General features: G+C 40.0%; 1 protein-coding gene across 1 annotated transcript; it reads left to right on the top strand.

Annotated features, from left to right (window-relative positions):
- The first annotated feature begins 678 nt into the window (after nt 1-678).
- Nucleotides 679-16,454, top strand: LOC129739212 (protein mab-21-like). Its single transcript, XM_055730633.1, has 2 exons — nt 679-1,472; nt 15,039-16,454. Exons 1-2 carry the CDS (start codon nt 1,270-1,272, stop codon nt 15,931-15,933), a joined length of 1,098 nt encoding a protein of 365 aa, XP_055586608.1. The 5' UTR covers nt 679-1,269; the 3' UTR covers nt 15,934-16,454.
- Nucleotides 16,455-17,390: the final 936 nt, after the last annotated feature.

Below are 17,390 nucleotides of genomic sequence, written 5' to 3'. Positions count from 1 at the left end.
CTACTTTAGGTTGTGTTGGAAATCGATTTTAGGCCACGCCTTCTTTGGGGTGCTATTCGTTGTGTGGGAAATTCACGTACACGCATATCAGTTGATGGATTGTTTATCGAAGGTGGCGCCGCGCAGCGGCGAGCACTGTAAAATAAGCTTCTGTGTTGGGTAGTTTGGTGTTGGTTTGCAAGCACGTGGTTTTTGCTGCATGTTTCTGTTTTCTCCTTCTTCAACTTCATCGTTAAAGTTGAATGGCATGGTGGAGTTTTCGACGAAAGGCGATGAAGACTGAAAGGATGAAGGGGCAGTGTGTTGCGTACCTACAGGTAAGTGGCATGTTGCCGCAGTCGTAAATCAACTGATTTTATGTTTGTTCAAGGTACCGCCGCACTTGCGATTTTCCCTCCAGCTCCGTAATGTTGCTGATCCTGCCAGGCTGTTGCGATGCTATTTATGATGGGATGGGGGCCCGGGTCCTTGGTTGTATTGGTGGTTGAAAAGCGGCAGAAGGAGCTCCCCATTGACTGACTGACTGGCAGCAGGAGGAACAAGAAAAGGGAGGTTGATGTGCAATAGTGGTTATTTTGGCGCTTTCTCCATTTTGCTTGCGTTTATGGGGCCGCTTGTAGTAGCGGGAGGTCGACGACGATGGGCTATGTATGTGTGCATGCCGTCGGTCGCGTATGTGTACCCCATCATTGGCCATTCGTGGAATGTGTCGACGAGAGATGAAGTACCGCACCGCAGCACTGCTCACATTTTGCGGTGGCGGCGCCCGTATGTTTCTGTGTATTATGGAAGGAATATCTGTTTCATTTGTTTTTCTCCAACCGTGTCCGAATCATCTTCCGCAAATCTCGAGCGGAGGCGCGCGCGAGCTAGCAATTTTCCGGAATCGGATCGGAGCGTATTGTTTCTCGGTTGTTCGTCGGCATCCCTCGGGTGGGGTTTGGTTGGGCAGAACTCACAGGGGAGTTCACGTATCGATTGAAATACCCGGGCGACGGCGTGTCTGTCCTAACAACAAAGAAGCGTCTCCCTGATCGGTCAGGTGGCGCCATCCGTGAAAACCAGGGCAGTCGAATTCTTCCGCTAACGGAAGGAGGGCAGTCGGAATTCTCCTACTAAAACTGGTGAGCTGCCAGCAGTAGTGATATTGGGGACTGCTAATTGGATTAGTGCAATTGGACGAGTTCCACGAATCGAATTAGGTGCCTACCTACATTTCCCGCCGGCACCGGTTGAGTAGCAAAAAAGGAATCATTACACAGATCAACGATGCTGGTCCCACCGGAGATGATTGCCGTGCAGTCGAAGACCATTTTCCAGATCAATAAGTACTACGCGGAAAAGGTCCAGATGCGGATGGGCAACATTGCCCGGGTGATTCGCGAGATCTGCAAAATCGTGCAGGAGGTGTTGCGGGAGGTCGAGGTGCAGGAACCGCGCTTCATCTCCAGCCTGGTCGAGTGCAATGGCAGGTGAGTGACAAAAGGTTTATGGTTGAAAATTATTAAAGCTTCTTTCGAATATCAAATTTGCATCACTTTATTATCTTTGCTATGAAAGTCTAGAACCAATCCTTTTTTTCTAAAACACCGGTAGTATCTTGGAATTCGATGTAACATTTTTATGTTTTTGTTAACGTAGATTGGTCACCATTTATTTTTCTCCATATCTTCGATAGGATTTAAGAAACTAATTTAAGTGGCAATTTTTTTGGTATTCTTAAAAAAAAGGTTATTTTGATTAGAATAATTTCATATTTCATATTTTTGCCGTTTTCGAAATTTAGTGGATTTTTTTATTTTGTTGAGAGTATTAAGGGCCATTCCATCAAATCTGAACGAATAAGTTATATGTAAACTTTTTTTTAATCAATTTGTTATGACCTCCGTTTCTAGGATTATTTGACTAAATAATTGATTCAATCTATAATATCAATAACAACTGTTAAACATCAATGCCAATCAAGAAACAAAGACTAGAAAAGTGTTACGGCATAAGTGCTTTCGGCATATTGTCCCTGAAGACACTCGAATAACGGTCTCAGTATCACTGCTGATAGGTTACGATTTTTACAAATGTGGACAAAACGAACATATTCCAAACACTCACGCGGCGGCTCATGAGCTAGGTTGCTGCAAAAAGCTGTGTTTTTGCGAAACAAAATGTTCTGAATTTCTGTGATCTTATCGGTTTTACCTGATGGTCTGTGATGGTTTTCTGTGATGCTATCTTCATTATTTTCATTGGGAATTCATGACAAATTTGGTCTTGTTTACTATTGACTTCAGAAAAATACCATTTACTTTACCAATTTCATAATACATAAAAGTCTATAATCTTTGGAAATGCATACAAAATTTAAAAATTTGCGAGATCTGAGAATTTTCTAAAATTCTGTGTTCTGTGACATAGTTTCTGTAAGTTTGCATAAAATTCTGTGAAACTATAGATTTTTCTGTGGATTTCGGCAACCTTGCCCATTAGTCGTTTTTTCGGTTTTTGCTAGATTCGAATTTAACGATGTCGCATCCGCGACCCATCAGATACATAGTGAATGATTGGGATCAGTACCTATAATGACAATGTATTGCGTCATTTCTTGAAGCAGGTATACAAACCTTGGGATGAATAGGCCTTTATGAGTTTGTTAGGCGAATCTTGATTTTATCCTAAACCGTCCCAGATTTTTTACCCGGTAGAGTTCTTGAAGTGTTAATTGGACACTCCTGACTCATACCGCAATATCTCTGGTTTCTCAACCGATTTGTACAGAATTTCTGGTTTTAAAAACCAGGAACCGCGCTTCATCTCCAGCCTGGTCGAGTGCAATGGCAGGTGAGTGACAAAAGGTTTATGGTTGAAAATTATTAAAGCTTCTTTCGAATATCAAATTTGCATCACTTTATTGGCTTGGCTATGGAAGTCTTAAACCAATCCTTTTTTTTTAAATACCGTGAGCATCTGTGTAATTCGATATAAATTTTTTATGTTTTTGCTAACGTAGATTGGTAAACATTTATTTTTCTCCATATCTTCAATGGGATTTAAGAAACTAATTTAAGTGACAAATTTTTTGGTATTCTTAAAAAAACCTTTTTTCTAATTAGAATAATTTTATATTTCATATTTTTGTCGTTTTCGAAATTTTGTGGATTATTTTTTTTTTTTTGGGTATTACGGCCATTCCGTCAAATCTGATCGAATAAGTAATATGCGAAATTTATTCGTTTTTTTTTCTCAAAATCAATTTCTTATAACCTACGTTTCTACTTGGCTAAATGATTGATTCAATCTATAATATCAATAACAACTTTTGAACATCAATGCCAATAAAGAAACTGAATGGAAAGACTTGAAACGTGTTATGGAAGTATATTGCTTTCGGCATATTGTCCCTGAAAACACTCGAATAACAGTCTCCAGTATCACTGCTGATAGATTACGATTTTTACAAATGTCACGTGACGCCCTTTGAACAAGGTTGTTGAAAAAAACTGTGTTTTTGCGAAAAAAAAACTATAGATTTTTCTGTGAATTTCGACAACCTTGCCCATTAGTCGTTTTTTCGATTTTTGCTAGATTCGAATTTAACGATGTCGCATCCGCGACCCATCAGATACATAGTGAATGATTGGGATCAGTATAATGACAATGTATTGCGTCATTTCTTGAAGCAGGTATACAAACCTCGGGATGAATAGGCCTTTATGAGTTTGTTAGGCGAATCTTGATTTCATCCTAAACCATGCCAGATTTTTTTACCCGGTAGTGTTCTTGAAGTGTTAATTGGACACTACTGACTCATACCGCAATATCTCTGGTTTCTCAACCGATTTGTACAAAATGTCTGGTTTTAAAAACCTCGTAATGCATCTCAAATATGAGTCTCTGACAATATTCAACTACAACTATGCATTTTTAAGTTATTCAATGTCCAAGAAAAAAAAAATGCTTCGGAAAAAAGACTATATGTAGATCAGCTACCAAATGCTGGCAACTTGCCATACTTGAAAAATGATAAAAACAGTCGAGTGGTCCGTTTGTGACTCTTGTATGAAATTTTGTATCTTACAATCAAACTGTCGAGTAGGTCTACGCTGCCCATGTGCGCATTGTGCTTCTGAACTGCTTTAGGACGAGGAATAGGGACTCAAATATGCTGTTTTTTTTTCAATCAAATCCAACTCCAACGTCCTTTTGTGTTTTCCATCCTTGGTGAACTTTTCAACTTCATAGTCGATACTGAATCATTTCCCGATATCCGAAAAAAGGCTCTTGTTACTCCTATCCTTAAGATTTCTGCTCCTGCACAACCCAAAGACTTTCGCCCTATCAGTAAGTTACCGACAATACCGAAAATATTCGAAAAAGTCATGCTTTCCCAGATAACTGAATATCTTGACTGCTCCACACCTCCTCTTTTGGTTGAGCGTCAGTCTGGGTACAGAAAATATTTCAGCACCACTACCGCATTAGCAAAGGTTACTCATGGCATTTATAGCGGTCTAGATAAAGGTGATTGCACAATCATGGTGCTTGTAGACTTCTCTTTGGCGTTCAATTGCGTAAACCGTCGTTTACTGAAAAGTAAATGAGAATAACAGTTTTTCTTTACAAGCGAAGCTTAAGACCTTATATTATCTTATATTAGTATCCTTTCTGAGCAGTCGTTCACAAATTGTACGACTTAGTACGAGCTTGTCAACTGAACGGGAGCTCATCGATGGCACTTCACAGGGTTCTTGTCTGAGTGCACTTCTTTTCTGCCCGTACATCAATAGTCTGCCGAACGCTGTGATGGAATGCCAATACCATCTTTACGCTGATGTTTTACAGCTGTATATGTCTGGCTTTATGAACGAAGTAGACCACCTCATCGAGCAAGTTAATCAAGATCTGACAAGAATCGTGGAATGATCCAATAACAACTGTCTCGTACCGAACCTGAAAAAGACCAAGCTATTGTGTTCAGTAAAACCGGCACCGTTGTGCTGAACGTGGACTTAGTTTTTAGAGGAGAGGTTGTACCACTTTCAACCTCCGTCAAGAACCTTGGAATAAACATGGACCCATCAAGTAAATGACGTCGTAGCAAAGCTTTTCGGTACTCTGAGAAACTTTCGTCGCTTCTCTTCCGTACTATTTCGACCTACTCGCCTCGAACTGGTTCAATCCGTCATAGTTCATTTGCTGTCTTACTGCAACATAATCTATTATTCAGGATTAACAGCCGCTCTCAAGAAGCGACTAAATATGTGTCTTAAGTCAGCTGTACGGTTTGTATTCAACATCCGGGGCAGACTCGACTCAACGCGTTCGGAAATCAATCCTTGGTCGCGGGCTGGACTCCAACTGTCAACTGCAAATATGCTGTTGTGCGACAAGTTTATCCCAGAATTCTTGCAAGATATGTTACCCAACATCTGCAAAAAGGACGTCAAGTGTTTCATCATTCCGAAGCATACATCTGGAAGGAAAAGCGAGCTTGTTTTGGGAAGTCGCTCTGGAACGGTTCACCTATCTCCGTCAATTGAACACCTTGATATGACACATTCAAAATCACATACAAACTCCTGCTGCAATGATTGTCATGTAATTCAGATTCAGTGGTAAGAGGCAGTTCTATCAAATCGTTCGGCGGATAAATCTATCGAAAATCGCATGTCGGAAGTGATAAACGGATATTCTTTATCGTTGAGCTTTTGCATGAACATCCGGTAAATGGTGTTTTGAAAATCAAACTCAGTGAAGTGAGCACAGAGAGATTTAGTTGAGTGATACTATTTCGATAATTCCCCTCGGGTTTGGGTAAAGCACATATAGATAGTCCCCTATAGATACAGTGAGCACGAAATAGTGTGCGTGAAGTCCCGTATATCGGGCAGCCTAAGTGAAGGGCTAAAAAATTCGAAATTGTTTTGGCGCGCGGTAGTGTTTACGAAGACAAACAAGCGGAACAGCTGAGCAGTTCGAAACAGAGAGAGTGAGTAATAGTGGTAGCAGCAAAGCGAAAGCTCGCTCTTGCCATAAAAAGCTTACGGGTCAAAGTGAACGGGAGTGAGAGAATTAATAGAAGAGAGGCGCGCTTACCACGCGCAGTGGCGGGAGTGAAAAATAGAGCAGGAAAGCTCTACTGAAAACACGTGCTTGAGTGTTTGGTGGTGATAGCAAACACGCCCTAGCGAACCTGGTCGCCTGGTAGCGATAGTTGTAGTTATCGCTGAAAGCGGAAACGGAAGTGAGGGGTGGGTGGGGGCTCCCTTTCCAATTTGGGTTATTAGGGTACTCTTCCTACTTCCCTATTGATTATCGCAAGTGAATCTGGTAGAAAAGGTGTGCAAATTTGAAGCGCCATGCCCGGCGCGTCCCCCGGGGATGGGGGTTCCACAGTAGATGTGGATTCATCTCCAATCCCCCCCTATATGCGTTCGTCAACATTTGACGGTCGCAAAATATTTCTCATGGTCAAACGCGCAGCAGAAAATCCTAACCCCTTACCAAACAATCCATTTTGGTTCTCATCAATAATCGAGAGTAAATTGGGAAAACCGCTTAAAAAAGAGGTAGAGATGTCGATTGATGGAAGAGGGTTAAGTTACACCCTCAGCACCTTCAATATCAAGTTAGCGGATGAATTGAAGAAAATAAAGGTTCTCGATAATAATACAACGGTGGATATTTTCGATCATCCCGGACTCAACAAAACATTAGGAATAGTTTTCCAGCCGGAATCAACCAATTTGTCGGAAAATGAAATTTTAGAACAGCTCAAAAACCAGGGAGTTACTGCAGTCAGAAAAATAACAAAATTCGTCGATAAAAAACCAGTTAATACACCTTTAATGGTTTTAACATTCGGCAGTACACGTCTTCCTCAAGAAGTGTACTTTGGGTGGATGAAAGTCGCGGTTCGTACTTACTACGAAAGTCCAATGATTTGCAGGAATTGTCTGGAGTACAGGCATACCAAAAAAAGGTGTCAAGGGAAAACGCGCTGTACTAGATGTGCCGGTAATCACTCAAACACCGAAAACACATGCACAGAAAAATTCAAATGCCCACACTGTCCTGAAGAAAATAACGAACACTCCGCGGCGGGGAGGAAATGCCCTCTGTATCGCCATGAGGAAGCGGTCATTCGCGTAAAAACGGATGAGTCCATTTCCTGGGCTGAAGCTCGGAAAAGGGTTAGCATGCCAAACGCTACACCCACTTATGCATCGGTCACCGATGCGGACAGTGTCAAGAAAGATAAAATCATTGAATCTCTAATAACAAACGTGAAAACTCTGACTGAAAAAATTGATATTCTAATGAAAGAAAAAGAACACTACTCGAAGATTGAAGCCGAATTTTCCTTATACAAGGAAAGAGTAAAAAACTACTTCCGCGAACACAATATTTCCCCAACAATTACCCCAAACAAAGATCGCAGCCGAGTTGGATCTCCAGCATCTGGAATGACAACTCCTGTTGCTAATCCACAACAACAGCCAGAGCAATTTCATGCTGCAGTTCAACAACAACTTAAAAAACAACAAAATCAAGATCATGAGCCAAAACTTGGATTCCAAGTTCCCAAAAATGTTCCGAAAAAAGTAAATACGCAGATGAACCCGCCATCTCCAATGGCAACGAGGCAAACAAGTAAAAATCAACAACAGTCTAAAAATGCTGGTGAGAAAACAGGAAAACGAGGACCACTATCTCCTTTAGCCAACAAGAAGAAAAACAAGAACGCAAAACAAACGGAAACTGAAGAAGATGAAGACGAAGAAGAAGAAGAAGTAATATTAGACGATTCCGACGAAAGTATGGAGGCAACCAACGAGCAGTTTTTTCGGAAGTGAAATGATATCAGCATATACAACAACAGAACAAATGATCGACACACCATCACCAACCACCAACAACATCAGAAACATAAACAACGAAATCACGGAGCTACCAGGCCATCTGTGGCACGGGATCTCCGAAAGTGAAGTAGGGTTCCCGGGTAATATGTGGGTTGGTAGGCTAGCCCTCCGGGACGCAATCCTCATACCCGTAGAGGGTGAACCTTCTCCCACAGCCCAGATAGGCGCAACGATGTCCCAAAGCCCTCGCCCCCCGTCGGCTGCTTGGCATGATCCTGGGACGCCAGATGTTCGTCGAAAGTGTGCCGTACGGGGGCAACCGGGGCACTTGCAAGTAAGTTCCCTTAACAATTCAGACCGAACAGTTTCAAACTCGCTCACCCTTCCTAGGTCATCACAAAATTCGCAACAACACACCACCCACAATTCGCTAACACCAGGAAGGGCGAACATATCAGCACACTTTGACCCCGGCGAAGGAACCAGTAGAGGTTTTTCGCACCCACCCACCCATGCAGCGCCATCGCCTCGGTCTGCGAGATCTAGAGGCCAACTACTGATACTACAGTGGAATATACGAGGATTTTGGAGGAACGAAGTGGAGCTAACGAAAATGGTCTGGAACAAACAACCGATAAGTATAATGTTGCAAGAAACACTCACTGATACTTATAGTACTTTTTGGGAACGTAACTATAATATTTATACATCTAAATTTCAACCAAATTCAAAAAAAGGGCATGCGGTACTTGGAGTATTGAAACAAGTACCACACGAAATCATTGACCTCGATCCACGCATTCCAGCGGTAGCAGTCAGGTTACTTTCTCCATTAAAAGTAACTTTAGTCTGCGTTTACAACCACTATAAAACAGGATATTCTAACATGGCAAAGGAAGCGCTAAGATCTATAGTAGAAAATCTCCACCCCCCTTTTTTAATAGGAGGAGATTTTAACGGTCGTCATATTGCTTGGGACAATTCTACAAATCCGATGGGTGAAATGATTTTTAATTGGGCAGCTGAAAACGAAATGGTTGCACTAAACGACGGTTCAATTACTAGATTTAGTCCAACTCAAAATAATCAGGACACATCAATCGATATAACCTTTGCATCCACATCAATCCTTAGTAGATTAAAATGGTCAACCCACTCTGAACCCTTTAACAGTGATCATGTTCCTATCTTAGTTATGCTTGATGGAATATTTGAAAATCTGCCTACTGTTAAAAAATGGAAAATCAAAGAAGCTAATTGGGAGAAATACCAGCAAGACATAAGCGACGAACTGCTCTCTATAACGCTACCAAATATAGGTAATATTACTAGGGCCATTTTCGAAACCGCAAAACGCGCAATCCCGCGTACAACGGGAAACACTGCTCCAAAATACGCTCCGTGGTGGACAGAAGAAATTGAAGCAAAAATTCGAAACAGGAAAGAAAAATGGAAGATTTTACGCAAAACATCAAGAACCGACGATAATTGGGGAGATAGAAACGAAAATTTTAGACATGCTAGAGCCGAGGCAAGAGATGCGGTCCAAAAGGGTAAAAAGAAAGCCTGGGAAGAGTTTGCCAGTTCTTTCAACGCCCACACTCCAACCTCCGAAATGTGGCAAAAATTTGGCAAAATAACGGGAAAGAAAACATCCCAGAAAATAAAAATGACGATAAGAGGAGAGTACACTGAAGATCCACAAAAGATAGCCAATCACATCGCAGACAACTTCCAAGAAAATTTCACTCAAAACAGTCATCCAGATCTAAACATAGAACTTCCACCATTTATATCGAACAATGAATTTATGGACACCGACTTTTCAGGTGCAGAATTAAATTCAGCTCTGAGTAAATGTGTTGGGAAAGCCACCGGGCCGGACGAAATAACATATAGTATGATTACGAATATGTCACCAATCGCGAAAAGAGTTATACTTAAGTCTTTCAATGATTTATGGCAAAGGGGAGATTACCCAATTGAATGGAGGGAAAGTATAGTTATTCCTATTCCCAAACCAGGTGATTCAGAAAATTTCCGTCCAATCGCACTTACTTCATGCTTAGCGAAAACTTACGAAAGAATGATAAATCGCAGACTTCAGTATTTCTTGGAAGAAAATAATATTTTCCATCGCAATCAACATGCCTTCCGCAGTGGTAGAGGCACCACTAGTTACCTCAGTCAATTAAAAGACATATTAACTGAGCACCGTCATGAAAGGAAACATTCAGAACTAGTTTCACTCGACCTTTCCAAGGCTTTCGACAGAACTTGGCGAAAAGGCATCTTACAAGCGTTAGTGAGAATAAAGATCGGAAATCGAACTTATCAAATGGTAAGAAAATTTCTTCAAAACCGGATGTTTCGAGTGGGAGTAAATGGAGCCCTGTCTTCTGCTCGACCACAAGAAACTGGAGTGCCTCAAGGCTCAGTAATCTCTCCAACACTTTTCCTACTGGTGATTAATACAGTTTTCGAACACATTCCCAGAAATATTAGAATATTAATTTATGCAGATGATATCTTGTTGATCTGTGGAAGTAAATTTGCAGCTATTTGCCGCAAAAATTTACAAAAAGGAATTGATGCTACAATGAAATGGGCAGAGAAAAATGGATTTTCAATTAATGCCAGGAAAAGTACGCTATTACACACATGTTCCGGTACCAAAGGTCGCCATCACTTTTTCAGAATGAAAATGCTCAAAGCAAACGGTGTGGAAATACCAAGGAAAAGAAGTACTCGAATATTAGGAATAAACATAAACCAAAATGGAAATGCCAATTCACACATCAAAACAGTTAAAGTTGATTGCGAAGCAAGGATTCGATTTCTTAAAGTTATTAGCAGATTTGGTAGTCGCGAAACTCTCTTAAAAATTGGATTTGCAACTGTAATAGCAAAATTATTTTATGGATGGGAATTTTTCGAGCCTCAAGAAATCCTCCAACTGAAAGCAACCTACAATAATATGCTAAGAACAGTATCAGGAGCTTTCTACACAACGCCAATAAAAGCTTTGTATGTAGAAAACGGAGTATTGCCATTCGAATTTCTCGCCGTGGAAAACTGGGCGAGAAAGGCCATCTGGATATCTGAAAGAGTCAACTACAATGAAAATTATATACTAAACAGAGCAAACTCCCTTCTTGAAAACCTCACCAACCACAAAATTCCCCCTATTCTAAAGCTCCACACAGAAAATGGTAAAGAATGGAAAAACGGCGCATTAAACATCGATTGGACCATTAAACGAGAATTTAAAACTGGAGGGAACAAAAAATTAGCTACATCACTTTTTGCAAATCTCAAAAACAATAAATACAATTCCATAACAGAATTGTTTACTGATGGTTCACTAGCCAATGGAAAAGTTGGTATTGGTATATTCAGTTCTATGGAGAGGAATATTTCAAAACAGTTACCAAACACGTTTTCTATATTCTCGGCGGAAGCAACAGCGATCAAATTGGCAATCCAGCAAGCAACCACACCTACAGTAATTTACACCGACTCGGCAAGTGTTTTAACAGCTCTTGAAAGCGGTGTGAAGCATCCAATAATTCAAAGCATTCAGAAACACAAATATTTGAAAAATGTTACGCTAGTATGGATTCCAAGTCACGTCGGCATCATTGGAAACGAGAAAGCGGATCAACTTGCCAATTTAGGACGAGATGAAGATATGCTATTGATGAACACGCCTAAAGCGGACGCGCTTAAATGGGTACGACATCAATTATGGAAAACACATGGAGTTAACTGGAGGAACGAACAGGATATCGCGTTAAGGGAAGTCAAATCGATAACGGGAAAATGGACTGACGTTGGAACAAGGAAGGAGCAGAAAATATTGACCAGGCTAAGAACTGGTCACACTATGATAACTCACCAACATATACTGGAAGGAAAAGAGACACCCATATGCTTAACTTGTGGAGTGATAATAACTGTGAAACATCTTCTTTTGGAATGCCGAAAATATTCAACAATAAGACAGAGTATATTACCGGAAGGAGGGCTAGAAGTGATACTGCAAAACAACAAAGAAAGTGAAGAAAAGCTGATAAGATTCCTAAAGATAAGTGAATTGTACAGTGAAATTTGATGAAAAATTGTAAAAATGTATTTTTGAAATCCGAGGGTGAAAACTTTAGGTTAATCCCTCTTTAAATAAACGATACAAAAAAAAAAAAAAAAATGATTGTCTTTTGTTTTCTTTCGTTTTGTTTGTTTATTAAATTACCTGCAGCTGAAAATAGGGAGTTCAAGTAGGCGTGTTGCCTTGGAAGGACGTCAAAATTTCCACTCCGTGATTTTTTTTTTCCATGAGTAACTAAATAGTATGAAAAAAGTTTATTGAACATCGAATCGAGCTGATTCTAACCGCAAAGCAGAACATAATTGTGAAAAGTGTTGTAGCTAATAGGAGAATCCAGTGGATGGGTCGGAAAGATGTGATAAAAGGAAAATCAATTTTAGCCGTTTCGGTTTCAATAGCAGTTCTGCTCCTGCCAACTAAAGACGCACGAATCCAAATCAGTAGAAAATGTATCCCATTGATTACAATTTTTTGGTAAGATCCAATCATTTAAAAGTTTTTGACTTTAACGTTGCATTATTTTTATGAAAACCTATACGAAGCCTTTGGCAGGGAGTTCCAGGGAATGACGTTGAAAAGAAAAAAGATGGACGCAAGTTTTTCATTTTCAAGGATGCTTACATGTTTTGGCTATGTTGGTGAAAGAAGAAGAAGAATAAATTACCTCCAGCTGAAAATAGAGTTTACTCATTCCAATGTTGTTTTCTTTTTTACTAAAAATCTTCTTGATCTGATATGATGTAGCTTTACAGAAAAGTTATTGTCACTGAATAAAAAAAAATGACAATTACAATTAAAATTACTTAAAGTAAAATTTTTCTGATATAAACAACAAATAAGTGCTTCCATTACTTCAGCTAAGTGTGTTGTTTTAACCCTCCAAAGCCGTTCGGGTCAATATGACCCGAAGCGCACATTTCAAACATCTTTATCATCATTCCAATATACTGATGAACTGGTAGTTTTGACAGACCAAGTATGTTCTATGAAAATAATGATCAAATTAACGCCAAAAAACTAAAATTTGAGTTTTCAAAATCGGTTCATTGAGAAATGAAATACAGCTAAGCAAAGCCTAAACCGGATGTCGTTTTTTTTAAAGTAAGACTTTTTTCTACCGGAAGATCTGTCATAGCGGTAAAAACATTCATTGGACCCCAACATATCTATACATTGTCGAATAGATGGATTCTTGACAATTTCAAACATCAATGAAATAATTAAATACAGAAAAGCTGTCAGAAGTAATGAGTATTTTAAAAATAAAATTGATTATTCGGACTTTTACCTTTCTGAACCAGTTTCTGAAAACCTGGTAATACATATCGACTTTATTTTAAAATGTTGAGTAAATAGAATAAATTACCTACACAATGAATATAATATCATCAAAATCGGTTAACATTTACAGCCAGGAGAACGAAATCAAATTACAACTCAAATTTCCCCGAAACTGATATTTAGCGAACGGCTTTGGAAGGTTAAAACAACACTTTGCATTAAAGGGCTATGACCACAAAAAACTGGAAAAAGTTGTGTAAGGGGACGTTCACTAATTACGGAAGCATGATTTTGGAATGCAAGAAATGTTCAATTTTCCCAGACAAGGTTCAAAAGATAAAATTTACTCATGTAAACGTTACTGAAAAATTCTGCAAAAAATCATGCATGAGTCAGGAATCGAAACGAAGCTTTTAACTCCTTAGGGTTTGAGAAATTTCAAAAATGCTCCCAATTGGATCCATTCTTATATTATGCATGCTGAAAAAATCCAAAATATGAGCGCTAATAATCACAGCAGCTTTGCCTACTAGCGACACGTCGCGACGTTAAAAATAACAACGACGCAGGGCGAGTTTCCTAGGAGGCTTGAAGCATACGATTGATGCCCTTAGGAAAATATACAGTAAATAACATAAACAATGTTCGAGTACTTCATCGAAATCGCCTACTGGACTGAAAAAAGAAAAACAAACCTTCGAATAACAGAATTCCCTATGTGGATAGGCTAAATGCCAACTTTGCCATTATAAAATCGTTTATTTGCCCTCATTGTAGCATCCTGGTTAGAACATTTTCTAATCATTGTAAACTCAAATCTCCTGAATTTTGTAGTTGTGAATCAATAATGTATGATTCTTTTAGCTCATATATGCCTGTTTTTCGATTGCTAGAAAGCTTTTATGTACTCTCGCCTATCCTGATATAAGTGTGTCTCATTCTAAGAATTTAAACTAAAATAACAATCTGTCATTTTTCACCCAATGTGGTTATAAGCTTAAATGCTTCAAAATCCCTACGTGGGTCGGCTTTATGCCCTAAATATTTATTTATTTTCTAATCCTTTTATGGTTTTCAGGTTTCTCAGGTATATGATGAAATCTGTAAAAAAAAGGCTAGGCACAATTATCCCGTTTGTTTGGATAACGTGCCGCTATCAAGCCTACCCCTTTTCTGATACCTGATACCTGAACAGGAATCTCGCTAGTAAAAAAGCGTCGCTAGTCCTACTGTCGCTATTCGGTTTGGTGCTATACACATTATACCATAGCCTCCTGTGAGATTGACAAGTTTTAAAATTTTTTGTTGAAATTTTCGACTTGGCTTATAGGTATAGGCACCTACTGCATACAGACATTCAAAAGGTGAATCAAATGTTACTTCGAGTTATTCAGTGATTACAAAAGGATGAGTGTACGACTAGTTCAACATGGATAAATTTTCAATGAATCGATGGTAGAACGATGTTTACCGGGCAAGCGAGTACATACATTATAGGACACAGCACTAGTCAATCGGGTATCCTTAACACTAAGAAAAACAGATCCCGAGATAAACTCTGTTTGAATCTATCTTCTTCCGATGTATTGCTGTCCAATCTTAACGTGGCTGACGCCATAATTGATTTTTTTAAATTGATTTTTTTTTCAAATGAGCATTCGTTCCAGTTGGGAAAGAAACTACCAATTATGTTGACCCTTTAGAAAAACTTATGAGCTGATATCGATCAAAAACATAACTAATTGTCTGTGTAGCTGCATTATTCATTTGAAATTCTTCTTTTCCTCGTCCAGATTCGAAGGAATCGAGGTGATCACACCGAACAGCTTCGAGGTGGTGCTGTACCTGAACCAGATGGGCGTGTTCAACTTCGTCGACGATGGTTCGCTTCCGGGTGCGGCCGTCCTTAAGCTGAGCGATGGTCGCAAACGATCGATGTCCCTGTGGGTGGAATTCATCACCGCTTCCGGGTATCTATCGGCGCGGAAGATCCGTTCCCGGTTCCATACTCTAGTCGCACAGGCCGTGGAGAAATGTCCGTATAGGGAAATGGTGAAGTTGGTTCCTGATACCACTGAGGTCAAGTTAAAGATTCGCGAGAGGTACATCGTGCAGATAACTCCGGCTTTCAAGTGCACCGGGATTTGGCCTCGATCGGCAGCTCACTGGCCGATACCGCACATCCCATGGCCCCACCCGGCACTGGTTGCCGAAGTCAAATCGGAAGGGTTCGATCTGCTTTCCAAAGAGAGTGTAATTCTGCAAGGGAAGAATGCAAACATCGAGGGCGACGCTTGGATACTACATTTTACCGAAGCCGAGAACCGACTGCTGCAGGGTGGCTACCGGAAGAGGTGTTTGAGTATTTTGAAAACGCTGTGCGATCGCCATTTGGAACTTCCGGGGAGCCCGATTACGTATTACCATCTGAAGACACTTCTGCTGTACGAGTGCGAGAAACACCCGCGGGAGGTCGAGTGGGATGCCAACTGCATCGGGGATCGCTTGAATGGGATATTTCTGCAGTTGATTTCGTGCCTGCAGAATCGACGCTGCCCGCATTATTTCCTGCCGAGTTTGGATCTGTTTAAGGGGAAGTCTCCGACGGCCCTGGATAATGCTTCGAAGCACGTGTGGAAACTGTGCCGGGACATTCTGACCAGTACCAAGGCGTTCGATCGGCTGTAAGGAGGAGGTGAGTCACAATAAAGTTAAAAAAAAATAAATCATATCCCCATCTTAAACCAAGAATGTGAAACAACAACAATGAAACGAATGTATACGATATCGAAACTAAAAGTTGCCCCTAAGTTTTACCAAGTAGAGAAATTTTTATCTAATATTTAAGTGTTATTGGGACGATTTTAATTCGATGAAATTTTGTGTAGTGATAGTGCGTTTTTAGTGAGATTGAAAATTTACACAAAAATGACCACGATTAACACAGCTTAGATGTGTGTAGGTGCAATTTTGACCAGTTTGTGTCATTAGAACCGATTTTATTGAGTTTTTTGTTTTTTAATAATCGTAGTTTATTTTTATTTATATATACATTTTACTAGAGTGTAATCGACGCTTGTTCAAGTTGAGAAATGAACTCCATAATAACCAACAACGTAATACGATAATATATCAGTAAAGAAATGAAAATTCATCATTGTGAATAGCTTTTTGGGAGGAAAGTATAACTTTCAGCAATATTCAGTGAATACGAATCTGTTTTTATTACTTCGAACGTTCCCTTCAAACAAACAACGTCACTGAAACTGTCACTTTGTATGGATAGGAAGATAATCAGCATCATGGCTCAGTTTTCGCATACCTAGAACGTAATCAACCAAAAGACGGTTGAAACGGTAAAAAAAACCAGAGAGCAAACAAAACGACTCGGAAATTCAATACCAAGCCATTATATTAGCTTACAATTTTATCAGCATCGGTTAATCTGTGTCTCCAGCCTGCCCGGTGAAATCCCGATGACAATTCTCCATGTGTGTGTCTGGAGCGCACCTTGAACTGTTTCGATCAAAAAAACCTAGCGGGCCCTCGCCTTGCTCGAGATCAGATCGGAGATCAGCCAGCCAGCAGGTAGGGAAAAATAATGCCCTCCTCACTCGCATGAACCAGATCCCGCTCGCTCGGAGCTGATAGTGATCTGGCTGGTGCTGCTGCTGCTGCAACCGAAACTCGCACGTTCCTCAGGAACATTTATGCCTTGTTTCGGGCTCGTTCCCGACTCTCAAGGTTGACGATCAATCGATTGAATTGCATGGGAGCTAAACTCCCGCCCTAGGGTAACGTTCCAAAAGTAACTTTGCTTTTTTGTTTAAGAGTAAATTAAGTAAAATTACTGAAAGGATTCCTTTTTTCGGTAAAAATCATTTGCTTGATCAACTGTGACCATCAACGACAATTTGAAAATTTTGACTCGTTTTGTGGTTACCCAAATCAGCAAATCAGTCAACAATTGGGTCCATACCTTTTTTTTCAAGTTTGAGAATTTCGTCAACCATCAACCTGGTGCAACAGCTAGGTACATAAAAAAGCGACGATCGAAAACTGATGACAACAAAAAAGGTCATTTAGTGGAAAGCAACCTGGCTTGATATGAGCCATAGTAGAATGAAAACAATACGAACTGAGAA

This window comes from Uranotaenia lowii, chromosome 1 (genome assembly GCF_029784155.1).
Source record: "Uranotaenia lowii strain MFRU-FL chromosome 1, ASM2978415v1, whole genome shotgun sequence".
Lineage (NCBI taxonomy): Eukaryota > Metazoa > Arthropoda > Insecta > Diptera > Culicidae > Uranotaenia > Uranotaenia lowii.
This window is presented reverse-complemented; position numbering and strand designations above follow the sequence as displayed.

Excerpts from the sequence above, each read along its gene's own strand:
- LOC129739212 (XM_055730633.1), top strand. The coding sequence starts at position 1,270 with ATGCTGGTCCCACCGGAGATGATTGCCGTGCAGTCGAAGACCATTTTC. Across the intron at positions 1,473-15,038 it reads CTGGTCGAGTGCAATGGCAG|ATTCGAAGGAATCGAGGTGA; the intron begins GTGAGTGACAAA and ends TTCCTCGTCCAG.